Source organism: Myodes glareolus, chromosome 4, assembly GCF_982192425.1.
Source record: "Myodes glareolus chromosome 4, mMyoGla1.1, whole genome shotgun sequence".
In the NCBI taxonomy this organism is placed as follows: Eukaryota; Metazoa; Chordata; class Mammalia; order Rodentia; family Cricetidae; genus Myodes; species Myodes glareolus.
The window spans coordinates 22836947-22854333 of NC_142029.1; the positions used below are offsets into that span (position 1 = coordinate 22836947).

Sequence of the window (17387 nt, forward strand, 5' to 3'; positions counted from 1 at the left end):
CCTTCCACTCTTTTCTCCTTTTTGTTTTTCCCAGAGTGCACTGCCCAGGGCCTCTGCTTGAGAAGCTCGAGGCTCAGCACTCAGGTCTATTTGAGTGACAGGTTGGGCATTGCTGTCCTATGGACAGGGCCCTGGGCCCAGAGGAAAGACCCCACGTCTAGGCCCAGTTCTGCTGCTTAGAACGAGCAGATCCTCCCCTTCTATTGCCTCCCTGACAGGAGGATGCACGGGAGACTGTCTCCAAGGTTCAGCCTGTAAAGGCTTGCTTTGTGAACGTGAGGACCCGAGTTCAATACCCAAGGCCAATATTAAAGGGCTGGAGGAAAACAAAACAAAAAACCAGATGTGGTAGCATGTGCTTTTACTCCCAGCACTGGGGAAGTGAAGACAGGCAGCTTGCTGAGGGGCTCATTGGTTAGTCAACCCTGCTTACTCGGCAGGTTCCAGGCCAGTGGAGAGACTGTGTCTCAAAAACCAAGGTGGATGGCATCCCAAGGAATGACACCTAAGGCTGCCCCCCGGCCTTCAAATACACCTGAATATACACAAACACATACATGCACACCTAGGCTACAACGTTGGAAACAATCCCCAGAGCCTTTAGTAAAAGGTGACAGGCTACTAATGGCTAGTCAGCATCTCCACTCCCAGGTATGTGCCCAAGAGAAATTACCCCTGTGTCTTTGAGAAGGCCAGCTCAAAAACGTTTATTGTTGCATCACGGGTAGGAGCTTCAAACTAGGAGCCCCAGATTCCTGGAACTGTGATATAAATGACCTAGACGCATAGAGCTCACTGACCCTCCACCTGTCCCACAAAACTCGGCCCAGAAGTGAGAACGGCAGGCAGTCAGACCCCAGCAGCAGCGCTGAGTGTTGACATCCACACTCTGCTGAATGAAAGAAACTAGACACGGGGCCCAGAGAGACAGATCAGTAAAAAGAGCATTGTTCTGCGGACATCAGGACCAAAGTTCAGAGCCCAGCACCAACATAAGTAGTTGGGTGTGGTCCTGAACACAATTGTAGTCCCAACCTGAATGGCACAGAGGCAGGAGGATTGCTGGGGCTTCCAGTCTAGCTGAGGAAACTCTGGCGTCTGGTCTGGAACACAGAACTGGGCTGTACCACCTCTAGAACTCTGGTTCTGTCCGAATTCTGCATGGCTGCCCATCTAGAGATAGCTGCCACCTTCTGTCTCGCTGAGCAGAGAACAGAGACAGCCCCAGTGGTTCTGAAGTATGAAAGTAGTTCCACCCAGCCAGGGACCCAGGAAGCCCAGGCCTTCTGCCTTTTGGTCTTTTCAAACTGCCACCACACGGCCTTTCCAACTGTAAAATGGGCCTATCAGTGGAATTCCTTGATTCTCAGTCCTCTTTGCACACAGGCCAGCCAGCCCAGTCCTCCCCAAGCTCACCTGAGTGACCTTCCTGTCACCTCACCAATCTGGCGCCACCCCAACCGGGCAATGGTGGTTGGCTTCTCCAACTCTGTCCACTCTAGCCTGATCCTGGGTGACTCAGAGAATAAAATCACTCGCAGGGTTTTTGAGTCAGGGTCTCATGTAGCCCAGACTGACCCCCCGGTTCACTATGTAGCAGAGGATGATCATGAACATCTGATCCTCTTGCCTCCACCTTCCAGGCGCTGCCATTACAGGTATGGCCACCACGCCCCGTATATGAGGTGCTGGGGATTGAACTCAGGGCGGTGTGTATGCTAAGCAAGCTCTCTACCAACTAAACCATTTTCCCAGCCTCTCACTCCTCTCTTAAAGGTCACCAGTGTGCTGGCAAGGACTCACCTCACAGTCAGGGCTGGTGGCTTTGAGGTCAGCTCCAAACCTGAGACCTCTGTTTATCCGAATTCAGAAACTTCTATCATAAGATGAGTAGGACCTTCGAACTCAGGGCTGGGGAAGGGGGACGATAGACTGCTCTGGGGAGTCAGTACCTCAGACTTTACCCTCTCAGGCTGGTGACTGTGGGGACAGGCCCGTGCATCTCAATTATTCTTTCCACAAAAAAGGGACAAGCAGCCAAAGACCATGGAAGGAAACTGTTTCATACGAAAATATCTGGTCAAGCATCTTCAGGAGATATTTTCTTCATGACAGAGATGCCACTCAACCCAGACAAAGAAACTTTCGAGCGCAGCCCCTGAGTGCTGCAGATGCTCGCAGAGACTGGACTAGAGAGGAAGTGTGAGGGAAGGCCAAGGGTGCACATGGCCAAAATTAAACAGAGGTAGCTAACTGCCCCTTCCGGAAGGTCCTCAGAAAACTTGCTGCTTTCACAGTGCCATAGACCAGAATGAGGCCATCTAATCTGGCTTAGAGTCAGGGCACCCCAGAAAACATCTCCAGCCCCCCTACCCCCAGCCATGCACGCCAAGCCCAGCGGCTCCCTGGTAATTCACTCCTTTCCCGCCACCAGCCGAGGAGCAGAGATGCCTTGTGGCATAGGACAAGATGCCCGCTACTCCATCGCCATCTTGGCCTGGTAGCCCTGGCAACTAATTCAGCAGAACGATACAATGAAAGCTAGGTCTATGGTAACAGTCAAGGAGCTGTTGACAGTCCCTAGTTAGGGAGAGGGAGGTGAGGATCACAAGATCCTGGGAGTCCAGCCATTACTGCCTCTGCCTTTCCCCAGTCACAGGGCTCTGGGAAGGTGCTAGGGTGTAGAAGAAGAACGTTAACAGCAAGGAGACTATGGTACGGCTCCCATGACATCGCCATTCATGGTAGGGTGGAACTTTGCAGTGATGTGGGCACTTTGGAGTCATCATAAAAGCTCCTCTAAGTACCCTTCACCCATGTTCTGTGAGTAAACCAGTAAACTTGCTGGTTCTCCAAGCTGGATTGGGATAAAATCCTAATGCTGGTCACTGGTGCCCTATTTGGAGTCAACAGACATCTGTTCATGCTGAATCTTAGTTCCCTGAGGGCAAAGAAGCCCCAGAAGCTCAAAGACTGTGCACTTTCCAGGGGGCAGACAGGGCACCTTATTAGACTCTGGGAGACCCCATGGGGGCCAGCCAAGGGTTCCAGCTTCCAAATTCTACCACTTTCCAGCTGAGTGAACCAAGACAAGCAACTTCACCTCTCTGAGCCTCAGTCATTTCTTCCTTTAATTTGGCTAATAAAGCGGCTGCTCATAGAGGTGCTGGAAAATTCCATGAACTCATAGATGTATGGCACTTGAGAAAGCGCCTGGCACAGGGCTCTGTGCTCCCAAGGTCATTAAATTTATGTGTGATGATTGCTCTGTCTTGATCTTCATGAACTCTATCAGGATTTCTCTGCTCACAAAATGAGCCCCTGCTATGAGACAGCTTGATGCTACACAATGTCCTTTCAGGACCAAGGACTTCCTAGGGTTCCCTGGCCCCAGTGGCTACAATCCCTCTGTTTTAACCATTCCTTCAACATACAGGACGACGTCTCGGGATTCGTCTCTCTACATCCTCCCATCCCTCCCACGCCTACCTTCAGCTATTTCTACACAAGCTGTCCCCTTTACTAGGAGAACACTTAGAGTCTGTTCGGAGCAGGCGCTTAGTCAGCCTACAAAACCCAACCCAGAATGGCCCGCTCCGTGAAGCTTTTCCTAACACCCACATTCCCAACAGAGTTCTGGCACCCGGGACACCAGTCCTCTCCGCCTGGGTTGCTGTGTCTCAAGCCACTACTGTGCTTCAGGACAATAATGAGAAGAGCAGCTAAGACGGTGTAGGCCATAAAGGCCAGTTTTGCATCCTCCTCCTATGGTCTAAGATCTGGAACCAACATCCAGGGGCACACCGGCACCATGGAGCCTGAAATCCCTGACCCAGTGGACTCCTGTGCGCACCACAGTCTGAGATGTGGGAGGCAAGGACCTTGCTGGCTTGGGGTCACGGGCAGGAAAGGATAAAGCTAAGATTGGAACCCACCCTGGCAATCGGCCTTCTCTCATGATGCTCCCTGGCATGGCCCTTGGCCTTAACACACACACACACACACACACACACACACACAGCCACCTCTATCACTCTGCATGCCCTGTCACCTCCAGCATCCAGCCTGGGAGAAGGCAGCCTCTGTGAAGTGCCAGGAGCTTAGAGGAGGGAAATGGAGATTAAAAAAAAAACACCTGGGATGGGGTTTGCCAGTTGGAGATACAGCTCATGTGGGGACAGCACTGGGCCTCACTTCTTCCCCCGCAATCACTCCAAGGTGCCTCTCTAATCCAGAGAGGCCCCAGGATCAAGTATGAGACCGCCCCACCCCCCACAGAGAGCCACCATCCTCACTCCAAAGCCTAAGAAAACCACCTTTCAGCTAGCATTTCCTCCTCACTGTCCCCATTCTCCAAACCACCTAGTGTCCCTAAGGCTCCCCCCAGGAACACCATTCGGTGACAGTAGCATCCAGGCCCCGCTGGCCACTAGGTGTAACTGCACTGAAACTGGCTAAGCTGGCCCTGTATCCCTGCATGCTATGGACTTGGTAAAAATGTTGGCTAAAATCTGACCCAGGGCTGGTGAGATGGTTCATTGGGTAAAATAAAAGTGTCTGCTGCCAGCCCTGACAACTGAGTTGCATCCCCAGGACACACATGTGTCGTAGAAGAGAACCACATCCCGTAGGCTGTCATGTAATCTCCACACGTGTACTGTGACATTCAAGCTCACACACGTATGCACATATAAATAAACGGATGACAGACTTCCAGCCATTCTCTAAAACCCCACCTGGGTACCCCCTCTTCTGAGACTTCTGACTGTCTCTCAACAAGTTCCCAACTGCCTCCTGCCACAGCACCTGATATGGGCACCTGGAGGGCAGAACTGATACAGGTCTCATCTCCTGGCCAGATACTTCTTAATAGCCACACACCTCACTCAGGACTACACAGGTAACTGACCGGAGGCTCAGTTACCTTCTTTAAAGGTTATTATTGTCCCCATTCCACAAGTGGGAAAACTGAGGGGCAGGGTAGCTAAGCAACCACCCCCTTTCAACTAATCAGGAGGCAGAGCAGGGACTTGAACCCAGAGCTAACTGTTGCGAAGCCCGTGCCTGTCATTCACCGTTGCTGCAAGGCTAGATGTGTGCTGGTTGACGCTGATGGAGCCCTTAGGGACACAGAGACACAGAGCCTATGCTAGATTGCCTGTGTGATCCCAGCAATCAAGGAGAGACAGTGACATTGTCATCTGTGCCTGAAGATGTAAGCAAAGAATGAACACTCAGCCGAGAGGCAACAGTCATAGGAGAGGTACCATCCCTACCAGGGAGCAGGTGGATAAACAACACAGGTCCACCTACTTTTTGACTTAGCTCCAGCTACCACTTGCTGTGTGGTTCACAGCCGGTCTCTTAATTTCTCTAAGCCAAACGGCTAGCATGGAGAATGTAAGCATGAACAGGGCCTGGGTCCCTAAGGAGCTTCTGACTGGGTAGATACCAGATCTAGCTCAGCCCCACTACCTCAGTGGTACTGCCTTCTCCTAAGGAGGAGTATGCCCTCACTGACAGAGCTCAGACTGAGAAGCCAGCACACACAGTCAAGGCCAATGGGAAGCGACTGCCTAGTCCTCGTTACCAGCAGCTTATATGGCATACAGATAATGCCAGGCTAAATAAACACCTGGCCAATTACCTGATAGGCTCTTGATTATTCACCAAAGGGTGATGGTGAGGTGCAAAATACCAGGTAGATGCCCTGGCACCGGATTAGGCAGGCCTAAGTGCTCAGAGGCACACCACCTTGAGTTCTCATGAAATGAGTCGAGTTCACAGGACAGCCAGCACACAGCCTGGACTGGCAGAGACTCCTTCCTCTTTCCCCTCATCCAGGGCGCCAAGTTCCCATGTCAGGAGCACTGAACTGTCCTTCTAGGCTGGAGTAGGGGATGCTGGGCGAATTTTGCCTGCCCCACCAGCTCTCCTCAAAACACCAGTTCTCTCTGCCCTCTTGTTTTGCAGTTCTCTGAACGAGAACATAGTCTGCCTTCCAGAAGCTGTAACCCACAGCCACTCACACCTTGGAGTGAGTTCCTCTATCTCAACATACCTCATCCTCAAATGAGCTGAAGTCGAGGGAACAGGAGAGGAATGTTAGTGCTGTAAGAAAAACGCCCAGTGGGACTTTGGGTAGCCAGGGGACAGCACTCCAGACGCAGGGAATCAAGGCACCCACAGCACCAGAGCTCCAAGAGCACTCCCCGAAGAGACCCTGAGGCTGGATATTTGACTCAAATCCCACTGAAGACACTGGGTGCGAGGGTCTCCGGAATCTGGCTGAAGTCCCACATCTACCTCTTCCACCTGAGCGATGTGGGTGCAATCACCTGTGCCCTTTGACCTTCAGTGTCCCTGTGTAGACCACAGAGCCCAACTGACAGCCCATGCTAAGACTGGATACCTAAGGGGACCCTGGATAAACAGGGGACGGTACCTCAGAGCCAAACGAAGCAAGGAAACCATAGCACCAGAGTTTCAAGCATCCCCAAGAAAGAGGCCTTTCCTGCAGTTAGTTCCTCACGTGTCCTTGCCTGCCTGGGCCTGTGACTAACCCCTAAATCCTGCCATCTCCAAGTGTGGCCTCAGTCACAGGACAGGAAAGAACAGAGACTCTGAACAGGAGCTGCAGAGAGTCAGGAAGTTCTGCCAGGCTGTGACTGTCTCTGTGTGCAAGACGTCTGTTCTGTGAAAGGGACCAGGTCGTCAAGGGCACCAAGCCCTCAAGACATAGGAGAAGGGAAGGATGGCACAGTCGGTTGGTGGGCTTGCTCAGTGGCTGCACGGTCGCATCAAGTCCCATGTCAGTGAGCCCTCACCTCACCCCAGCTCTGGCACTGAAGCCGGCCAAGTCTCTGTCAAGTTATTCTGCCCAAACCTCCCCGTGTGCATCCTGCAAACTGGGACTGTCCACTCAGCAGTGAAAGGAAGCCGTGCAGAGAAGACAGTCTGACTGGGCTTTGGGGTGCTGTACAAGAAGGGACCTTGTGGGTACACTTGGAAGGATCCCAGCTGTCTCACTGGATGGCAGGACAGAGTCAAGGAGAGAAAGAACAGCCGATACTGATCTGAGTGTGAGGTCAAAGGACACCAACATTACTATCAGCACTGCAGCCACCCAGTGGTCCCTGACCATCAAATGCCCCAGTGTGACCCACACCCTGTGCCCACTCCGCCCCTGACCTTTGGACTCCTCGATGCCCTCCTGTGTGACATCACTCTATCCCCACAGGATGAAGTAGCCATGACTCTACTCTCCACAAAGGCCTGCTACCACCTGGGCCTTTCCCCACCTGCAAAGGACCCCCTCCCCCAGTCTGTCCTCCAGTGACAGCCAATACCAACAAAGCCCAAGGCCCAGGAGGACCCAAAAAAAATGTTCCACTTGCTTACTCGGGCCATCAGGAGCCCAGTCCAAAGCCCATTACCACCTCATTCCATCCTCCCACATGGGAAACCCCAAACTTTCTTCCCTCATCTTTTAGACTCTCAGAATGCCAACCATTAGACGTTTTCTTCATGACAGTCAAGACCAGCAGTGGTCTCTTCATTGCCCAGTATTACAGACTCAGCTCTGATTTATCTGGGCAGAAATCCCCAGCACAGACCACCTCAACACAGTTCAGCCTACAGTCCCCACGTGCTGGGGCAGTGGGGTGCTCTCTGCAGGGGCCAGATTGAGGGAAAGCCTCCGGAGGTGTGCTGAGGTTCACTCCTTCAAGCAGGAATCAGGCACCAGGCCTCCTCTGGTGCAAACACACTGTGAAAGCCACAGGCAAGTCTCCACTATTAACAAGGAAAGAGGATGTCAAAGTGCCCATCTGTCCTGCAACCCAGCTAACAATAGCCACGAGAACTGGCAGGAACCCAGAATCATAAATGCAAAAAAAAAAAAAAAATCAGAGCCCCTTGTTCCAGAGTCACATGTGACAGATGAGAAAGAATGCTGTGGCCTAACTGTGTGCCACCTAGCTGGCTGGATCTCTAACATGGTTTTTGTCACGGGGTATGTGGGGGTGGTCGCTGTTGTTTGTGACAGATCTCACTATGTATCCCCAGCTGGCAGGAACTACAGACAAGGTTGGTCTATATCACAGACATCTACCTGCTCCTGTCTCCAGAGTGCTTGCCTTAAAGACGTGTGCCACCACATCCAACTACCTGGGCTGGATCTTTGAGGATGGGATAATATACCGAATAAAAAGAGGAGAGAGTAAAAGTGGCCTGATTAGAGGATCAGGGGCCAGAGAGCAGACAGGAGCTGGAAACAGGAGATCTGGATACCTGCACCACGGCAGCCATGAGCTCATTGTAGGGTCTTGCTTTCTGTCTCCACCTCTTTTGTTTGTTTGTTTGTTTGTTTTGTTTTTAGAGACAGGGTTTCTCTGTGTAGCAATCCTGGCTGTCCTGGAACTCACTTGGTAGACCAGGCTGGTCTTGAACTCACTCAGACCCGCCTGCCTCTGCCTCCCAAGTGCTTGGATTAAAGGGTACGCCACCACCGCCTGGCTCTGTCTCCATCTCTTAAAACAGGCACACTTTTGGGGTTTCCTCCCAGGACTGTGGGGAGACCAGGGAATGGACAAAGAAGGGCGCAAGGCTAGGGAAATGGACAGGTGTCTGGGAGCAGCCAGAACTGTGTCACTTTAGACAAGTGACAGAGGGGAACTCTGGGAATATATTCATTGGGCTACACTGAACTGTCCCAGATGAGGGGAAGGGATGGCACAGCTGTAGCAAGGAGCTCAGGCTGGAGTAGCAAGGTTCCTGTGGCCCTGAGGGACACAAGGAATCACTGTACCTGTGAGTTTCTACAGCTCAGCTGTCCTGAGACCGTGGAAGGTGCTGGGGTGGGGCCTGGCTCACAGTGACCACTCATCCCACCACCTTGCTTTTACAGCTTGGGTGTGGAGTCCGGAAAAGACGCAGAGGCTCAGCAAGCCACCCCTGCCCCCAGGCCACAAACCCAGCTGCCGCACAGCACACCCTACCTGCCATGCTTCCAGAAGGTCACTCAGACCTCACCAACCAAGTCCCTGGCCCTCCTGCCCCTGTTCCCCCTACCCTCCCTTTCACAAGAATGTAAGGGGTTTTAGGGCCAGCAGCTGGGAATTTCAGACAATTAGGGGACAGCACCAAAGCTGGGGTTCCTTCCCCTGCTTCCTGCCATCCACTGCCAAGTACGGGGCATAGACACCACCAGTTTTTAGCAAACTTCTCCCCTGCCAGTCTGCCCAAGCTATCCCCTTTGCTTACCCATGGGCCCTCCCCATGAGAACAGAGGAAAGACAACTTATGTGTGACCCATCCACCTTGAGGAATATGTCCCTGACTACAATAATGGAGAGGCCTTTCTAAGTCACGGGAATAAGAGAAACATGGTGGAGACACCAGTTAAAACCCAGCAAGTTATCTTCAGGTTTCTAACCACATAAACCACACAGCTTTGTAGCACAAGTTGGTCTTGAACTCTTGCCTCAGCCTCCTGAGTACTGGGCTGACAGGCATGCAACGCCATACCCAGTTCTTATCTCCAACAACACCACACACACACACATACACACATATACACATACATACTGGCCATCTTCCCATTCACAGGGTGGGCGGATCAGAGCACAAAAATCACAAGACATCAAAATCTTTCCAAAACTCCTTCCATGAATGCACCCACATCTATCCCCATTGGTACTGGCCACAGCAATAAGTGAGAAGAAAATATGCCAACCTGAGAATTCGCCCGGAGCAGTGATGAGGGAGTTGGTGGCCTCGGTTTCAGTGTAAGACAATGTGGAATCGGACAGATCTGTTCGAGGGGGAAAAGAAAGAGAACTCAGTTGGCTGAAAGATACCTGTTCCTGTGCACAATGTCAGATGTCCCTGGCGACCACTTATTCAGTATGTATTTATTCCTGTAGCCCAGGCTAACCTCTATTTCAGTATGCAGCCCAAGGAACCTTGAACTCCTGATCCTCTTGCTCTTGCCTGCTAAATGCTGAGGTTACAGGCATGTACCACCAAGCTGTGTTTATGCAATGCAGGGCTTCATGCATGTTAGGCAAGCACTCTACCAACTGAGCTACACCCACGGCCCCCTCACAAGCTACTGATGTCACTCTGTGACGACCCAGTCTCAGGATCTCCCCAGGACCGGGTCAACCATCCAGCCCCGGAACTCTTCTGGAAAAACGCAGACCACTGTGACCCTGACACCTGGAAGAGTCTCGGTGGCCCTGACCACAGAAATAGTACACAATCAGGGGACTGAGCAAGCACCAACTTGAAGCCTGTTTGGGTAAGGTTAAATTAAGTCCCTGAACAATTCATAGCTGCTAAACTTAATCACAACCATTAAAATTCTTGAAGTTGTTCGTTCTTGCTTCCTTCCTTCTTCTCTTCCTCTCTTCCTCCTGGAGCTGGAGGAACGTAACAAATCACCAGCCACCTCTGTCCCCACATGCCTCTAATTAAGACCCAAGTGTTTGTTCTCAGGTTAACTTTTGCTTTCTCTGACCTCTCCCACTCCCCACCATCAAAACTGCCTGTGGAGCTTGGGCCGGGTTTTGCATTCATGCTTGTGTTTTAAAGCAGGCTTAATTAGGCACTTCATAGGGCATGCATCATCGGCCATCCCCTGCCTGCGGTGCGCTGAGACGGAAGGGAACGTTTTCCACCCCACCAGTTTCATAAACTGATGCTCTGGGGGACGGGAAGACTGGGGAGGTTTTCTCCCCCTAGGTCTGGGCCTCTGCAACGAGCAGTTTAGGGTTGTCCCTAGTAAAGGACAGGCCTGGCCAGGAGCTGAGAAGGCATGGACCAGAAGGCCTAAAACCTTTTCATCTTCTGGTCACCCAACACAAGCCAGATCCGGCTCGGCTAGCCCCAGCCGGCCCGGCAGTCACCAGGAGCGGAGGTTTCCTGGTACAAGTCCCTCAGCTTAGGCTCCAGCTAGCTAGAATTCCATCTCAGCCTGCAGGAATTTTTTTTTCCTTTTACCACATAGCTTGAAGAGCAGGAAAGATGAAACATTAACTAATTTGGCTTTTTTTTTTTTTCATTTCCCACTTGCCAGATGCTGAGTTTTATTTTGGTTACTGGTCTCGTGATCAGAGAGCCACAGAAATTAACTAGTTGTGTGTGTGTGTGTGTGTGTGTGTGTGTAAAATTCAAGGTAAAGGAAATAATCATCTTTTAAAATAGTTTTAAATGTGCATTGGTGTTTTTCCTGCATGCATGTCTGTGTGAGGGCATCCGATCCTCTGGAACAGGAGCTACAGACAGCTGTAAGCTGCCATGTGGGTGCTGGGAACTGAACCGAGGTCCCTCTAGAAGAGCAGCCAGTGCTCTTAACTATTGGGCCATCTCTCCAGCCCCAACTTTTTAAGATATTGTACTCTTTCTCAAGGCAACAAAAAATATTATCTGCTGGTAACAGTACTGAAAATAGAGACACAAGAATATTAAAAAAAAAAACTCTTCAATGATAAAGATTTAAAATTTTGCAAGTCTGTTTGCATGTTTGTGTGTGTGTGTATACATAGGTGCACATTGTAAATGTGTGTGGTATTCACCAGAAGTCAGCTCTGGGTGCCATTCCTCACTTTGCTTTACGAGCAGAGTCTCTCTCTTGCCTAGGTCACGAAGCAGGTTAGGCTGGCTGGTCAGCAAGTCCCAGGGAGAACTCCTGTCTGGGCCTCTTCAGGGGTAGGACAGGCATACCTCCATATCTAGGGAATGAACTCATGTCCCAGAACTTTACTGACTGAGCCATCTTCCCCATCTTGAGTTCTCCTTTAACACCCACTGTCCCCGTGCAGAATGCCTGGAGCCTCGGTACCACCTTCCATCTGAAGGAGCAGCACCAGGTCAAGGGCTGGGTCCTAATACTTTTTTTTTTAAATTGACATTCTTTGTATGCGTAGGTGTGTGGCTCCGTGTAGGTATGTGTACACTGGAGTTGGAATCACCAACAATTCTGAGCTACCTGACGTGGGTGCCGGGAACCAAACTGCTACATCTATATAGGTAGCATCCTGAATTGTCAGAAAGGGTAGGAAAGGCGGCGAGTGACTCCTACCGTGTGAAGCCACTCAGCACCTGGCACACCCTTGCCATGCCCTCAGACCCAGTCTTTCCAGGGAAGCACTCAAGGGCAGTCTTCCTGCGGTGGCTGCTATAGAAAGATCTCTCCTAGATCTCTCCCAGCCTCTAACACCACCTCAAGCCATGGAGGAATCCTGGATGAATGGGAGTCCCAGTTCACGATGCGCCTCCAGCAGCAACCGGCAGCATCAGAGGTCACTATCTTTTTCTAGAAGAGCAACCATCTTCAGTCATGGGAGCCTCACAACGTGCTCCACTTGCTCAGCTCTGCACAGTAGCAAAAAGGGGAGCAGCCATGGGCAACGTGGGGGAGCATGACTGGGTGCCGGCTGTTTGCCTTCAGACCGCCTACATTCTGTGCACCCTCCCTGTTCAGGGCAAGGTTCTTGCAACTCTCTTTCTTTTTTCCACACCATTTAAAACAATAAGAACAGAGCCAGCCACAGTGGTGCACATCTGTAATTCCAGCGAGCAGGAGGCTGAGGCAGGAGGATGGAGAGTTTGAAGCAAAGGCAGTCTAGACTGTATAAGGAGATCCTGTTTCAATCCAAATTAGTAAAGGCCATTCTTATCTCTTTCTTATGCTAAGAAGGAGCTATGTGAGCCCCAGCAAGGGTCCTGTTTGCTTTCTGGGACTCAGGTGTCCCACCTGTGAAGTAATGGGATACCTGCTAGCTTCTAAATAGTCACTCCCCAGGGCTTGTCTGTTCCCCCCACCCCGCCCCCGAGCTGACTGACAGTTCCTCTAGCAATGATCCTGTCACTGGTTATGAACTTTTGACTTTTTCTTTCGCTAATGGAGAGAGGCATCTTCTACAGGTATGACTGCCTTGACTCAGGAGATGCTGAGGCCGGCCTATCTATGGCAGGAAGATGGGGAAGCCATAGCCTGAGCTGTGCCTGCCCTGGGTTGGTGCCTCAGCCCTGCAGCTCCTTAGCTAGGAGTCTCCCTCTCCTCACTCAGCTGACTCCTCCTCATGTACCACAAGACCATGACCCCTCTAGTTCCCAAAGAAGTAAACAAAGCTCCCTGTGCACAAGGCACACAATCATCGCTACTCAGCCACCGCCTCCAACACCCTTGAGGAGCAGCCCTTGCTCCATTAGCCATGGATCAAACTCCTCAAGCAACTCTGGAGTGGATATCTTTCTGACCTCACTGGGGATGAAGAGCTGAAAGGAACCTGGGGTGAGCCCGAGTCCCTGGAAGGTAACCTTTCAAGTCAGAGTTCATGTACTCCAGAGAGGAAGCTTCAACCATAAACTTAGTCTTTGTGGTCAACTGGGAATGTTCTAGCACCCAGACCATGCCAACGGACTCTGGAGGCCTGGGCCTCACAGTAACTGCTGGTCACAAAGTTGCTGTGTTGGAACTCTTAAGGCTGGTTCACCTGCTACTGGAACACCACAGATTACAGCACTGCTCTAAATCCACTGAGGAGAGCCCAGGACCTAGGGCATCTCTGTTTTTAATACTCATTTAGTGTGTGTGTGTGTGTGTGTACATGTGCATGCGTGCGTGCGTGTGCATGTGCACGCGCACACACACACACACATCCAAGGGCAAGCAAGTGCCCTTGAAGACCAGAAGAGGGCATTGGATTCCCTGGAGTTACAGGCAGTTGGGAACCACCTAGTGTAATGTAGGTGCTGGGAACTGAACCCACATCCTCTGCAAGAGCAGCAAGCGCTCTCAGCCCATGAACCATCTCTCCAGCCCCTCGTCTGCTTTTAAAACTGTATGAGTGCACCCAGATCATGAGCTGACACTTAAGTCGTAGAGAAAACACGTCTTGCCATTGCAGGGGACTTATCTGAAATGACACACCGTCTCCACTAAGTTCCCTCAGAGACAGCTAGGGCACCTGTCTACCTTCCAGGTGGGGGACAAGGACAGATACAACTCAACAAAGACACCATGCCCGGTCTGCCTGTCACACTCCCAGTTAACACACTGGTGGACGATAACCCAAGGATGGGAGAGGAAGGGAGGAAAAGAGACCCAGAAATCCCAACCCACCTCCAAAGAGCAGCTTAAGTCAGAACCCATTCATCTCCCACAGGCCCATGTTTAAGGGTCATATAGAGGTTAACGAGGAGCCTGGAATTTGAAGATGTAAATAGTCTCTCTCTCTCTACAGCATCCCAACCGTGGGAGTGTTTGTAAAACTTCGCCCTGTTTGAAAGCACCCAATTCAGCCCACCCCCTCCAGGGGAGGGCACACTTACCCAGTGGCTTGTACTGGTCACAAGGAGACAGCCGAGAATAGGGGGGTGGCGGTGATTCTGGAAGACAGGATACAGCATGTCACACCTGGTGTTCCACGTGCTTTTAACTATTAGCTTCCTCAAATAATAACCTCTGACCCCAGGAAGTTTTCCATGCCTTCACCATCTCTGCCGCTCCCTCGGGCTCTGCCCCTACTTGCGCCACCTATGTTTTCTGAGCGCCAGAGAGTTCCCTCACCTCTCTAAGACGATTTCCTCAACTATAAAACAGGGGTGATAATCATAGACCTCTTGGTTTTGCCAGAAGGGCAAAAGATAGCATATGTGAAATGCTTAGCACGGCTTTTGGTCACATCCCATAAACAGCATCTTTATTATCGTTACAACTAGGAAAACACCAGGGCAGTAGTCAGCGCCTGGGCTGCCAGATCATATACAGGAGGCTCAGCTCTGTTTGCATTTGGGCTAAACACCGAGTACAGTCTCTTGGTCTAAGCACAGGCCTCAGAATAGCTGGGATATACTCACTTTGAAATTTTGTGTTGCTTGTTTGAAAGGAAAACTGAATGGGCAACCCTAAATTTTTATTTGTTAAGCTCGACAAGCCAGCTCAGAGTTCAGAAGGCCCACACATGGAAACATGGTTGGGGAGCAAGAAGGGGGCAGGGAAGAGCGCTGGTTAGATAGACTTAGCGTGGAAAGAAGCTGCTGCCAAGACTAAGGATCTGAGTTTGATCCCCAGAACCCACATGGTAGAAGGGGAGGACAGATGACCTCAAGTTGCCCTCTTATCTTCTCATGTGTTTCCTTCCATGGATGCGCCCCCACTACATACATGATAACAACAATAAACTTTAAAAAGTATTTCATCCACATGAGAACCACCATTCCTGGGTGTGGAGAGGACAGTAGGGTTACTGGCACCCTGGATCCATTCCCATTCTAAGACCGTTCCTTCCAGACCCTGGCCTCAGCCTCTCGTTTTGTCAAGGCCAGGGGTGGGTCCCAGTCTTGCAGCTCAGACTCCTGATTCCTGATTGTCTACGGTGTTTTCCTTTGGGCTGCCTTTCATTTGCCTAAAATACTCCTCCTTCAAAACATATACTTTGCCTTCAGAGGAATTTCTTAGGCTCTGCTTTACGGGGAAGTAACAATTTGCTAAACTAAGTAACAATCTGGGTGAATGAAATGACCCTCCATTTTCTGTAAATGAAACTGAACCCCATCTGATCGCAAGCTAAAACAAACTCCACAGTAATAAAGGGGTAATAACTATTATTAGGTGGGTATCAGGAATGACACAGGGGTAATGAGTGTTTTCGCAATTATAATAAGGCACCATTAGTTTCAGGAGCATTAGCTATGTGCGTTCCATACACCCAAAGGAGGCTCCCCTCTCCTACCAACCTGTCCTCTGCAGCCAGAAGTGGCTTCCCCAAAGTCAAGGCTGAATCTAGAGCAGGGACTCTCTGTGGACGGAGGCCAGGAGAGGCCAGGGGGCAAAAACACTGGAGACCTGAACATTCACTCTGGGCCAGATACTTCGAAATTTCTGTATTGCTTCTAATGCTTTTTCTTTTCAAAGATTTACTTATTTATTTCAAGTACCTTGGTGTTTTGCCTGCATGCATGTCTGTGGGAGGCCGTCAGATCCCCTGGGAACTGGAGTCACAGACACTCGTGAGCTGCTGTGTGGTGCTGGGAATTGAATCTGGTCCTCGGGAAGAGCAGTCAGCGCTCTTAACTGATGGGCTGTCTCTCCAGCCCCATCTCTAATTCTTACAGACCTCAGGAACATGATGGTTAATCATGCTCATCAGACACCTGTTTCAATTTAATCTTTTCTCAGGGATAAAAAATAAACACAGAAGATGGTATCCACATTCCCGTTTTGCAGATGGGCAAACTGACTGGCTCCTGCCACCAAAGACAATCATGGCAGAGTTGGGATTTGTGCTCAGGCCTGACTTTGGCCCCTCTGCACTCAGTGCTCACTTGCTCAATGTTTCCAGGCAAAGACAAAAGAGTGGGAGAAAGGATCTGAGAGCCAAAGGGACCTACCGTGACCTCAAACAGGACCCAGGGAGGGAGACTACACACTCTGAGTAAGAGCTCCTCGCATTCCTCCTCAGCCCCAGAGGCCAGACCTGAGAGAGGTCCAGCAGCCCAGCATGGAAAGGCCTAGAGCTCCGTGGGAGAGGGGACTGAGTCTGGGGAGTGGAAGTGACTCCCTGGGGAATTGGTGCCCACCCTGTTACAACCCCTGAAACCCAGGGCATGACTAGACATCTGCCCTCACACCCGTCTCCAGCAACAGAGGCAGTAGCCAGAGTGTGACAAGCAACTATTACCAATCCCAACCTTTCCCATGCAACATCTCTTTCTCAGTTATTTTAAACAGTATCTCGTATAGCCCTGAATTCAGTGTATAACCAAGAATGACCCTGAACGACTAATCCTCTTGTCTCTACCTCCTGAACACACTGCAGGCATATCCCTGGCCATCCCCAGGGTCTCTTCCAGGGACTCTGAAATGTTCATCCTGTTTCCCCATCTGAAGCACCCACTATTCAGTCACACCTGGGTAGAGGTTCCTAGCATCGTCAGTGAGACAGAAGAAAACAGATGTCAGGATGGCAGACATGCAGCCAGAGAAGGACAGCTAAGCTTCTGGAGGGGACTTAGTCTAACCACAGATCCTTCTAGAAAGTAAAAAGTATAAAACTTACAGTAACCAGCCCAGAATACAGTGCTCTAGCATGTCAAAGGTCAAAGGAAGTGGAAGGCTTGGCCAAACTCAACCCCCCCCCTTTTTTTTCAATTTATTTTTTTTATTTTGGCTCTGAAACAAGGTCTCAATGCATAGCTCAATCTAGCCTCAAACACATCACGCATCCTCCTGCCTCTGCCTCCTGTGCACTGGAATTGGACTTACAGGCCTACACCACCAACAAAAGCTCTCAGCTCCTTTTTTATTGATGAGGCACCTCATATCCAGTCAGTAAAGGACATGCCCAAGGCCATGCTGGAAGGCAGCTACATAAATC

At 50.8% G+C, this 17387-nt stretch overlaps 1 protein-coding gene across 3 annotated transcripts in view; it reads right to left on the bottom strand.

Annotated features, from left to right (window-relative positions):
* Positions 1-17387, bottom strand: part of Smad6 (SMAD family member 6) — a 74126-nt gene that overhangs the window by 49702 nt on the left and 7037 nt on the right. For all 3 annotated transcript variants that reach the window (XM_085689219.2, XM_085689218.2, XM_048424258.3), the window contains exons 3-4: positions 14341-14397; positions 9737-9814 (exon numbers count right to left, since the gene is read on the bottom strand). In XM_085689219.2, the coding sequence (XP_085545345.2) occupies positions 9737-9814; positions 14341-14397 (135 nt within the window). The remainder of the gene's footprint in view (positions 1-9736; positions 9815-14340; positions 14398-17387) is intronic.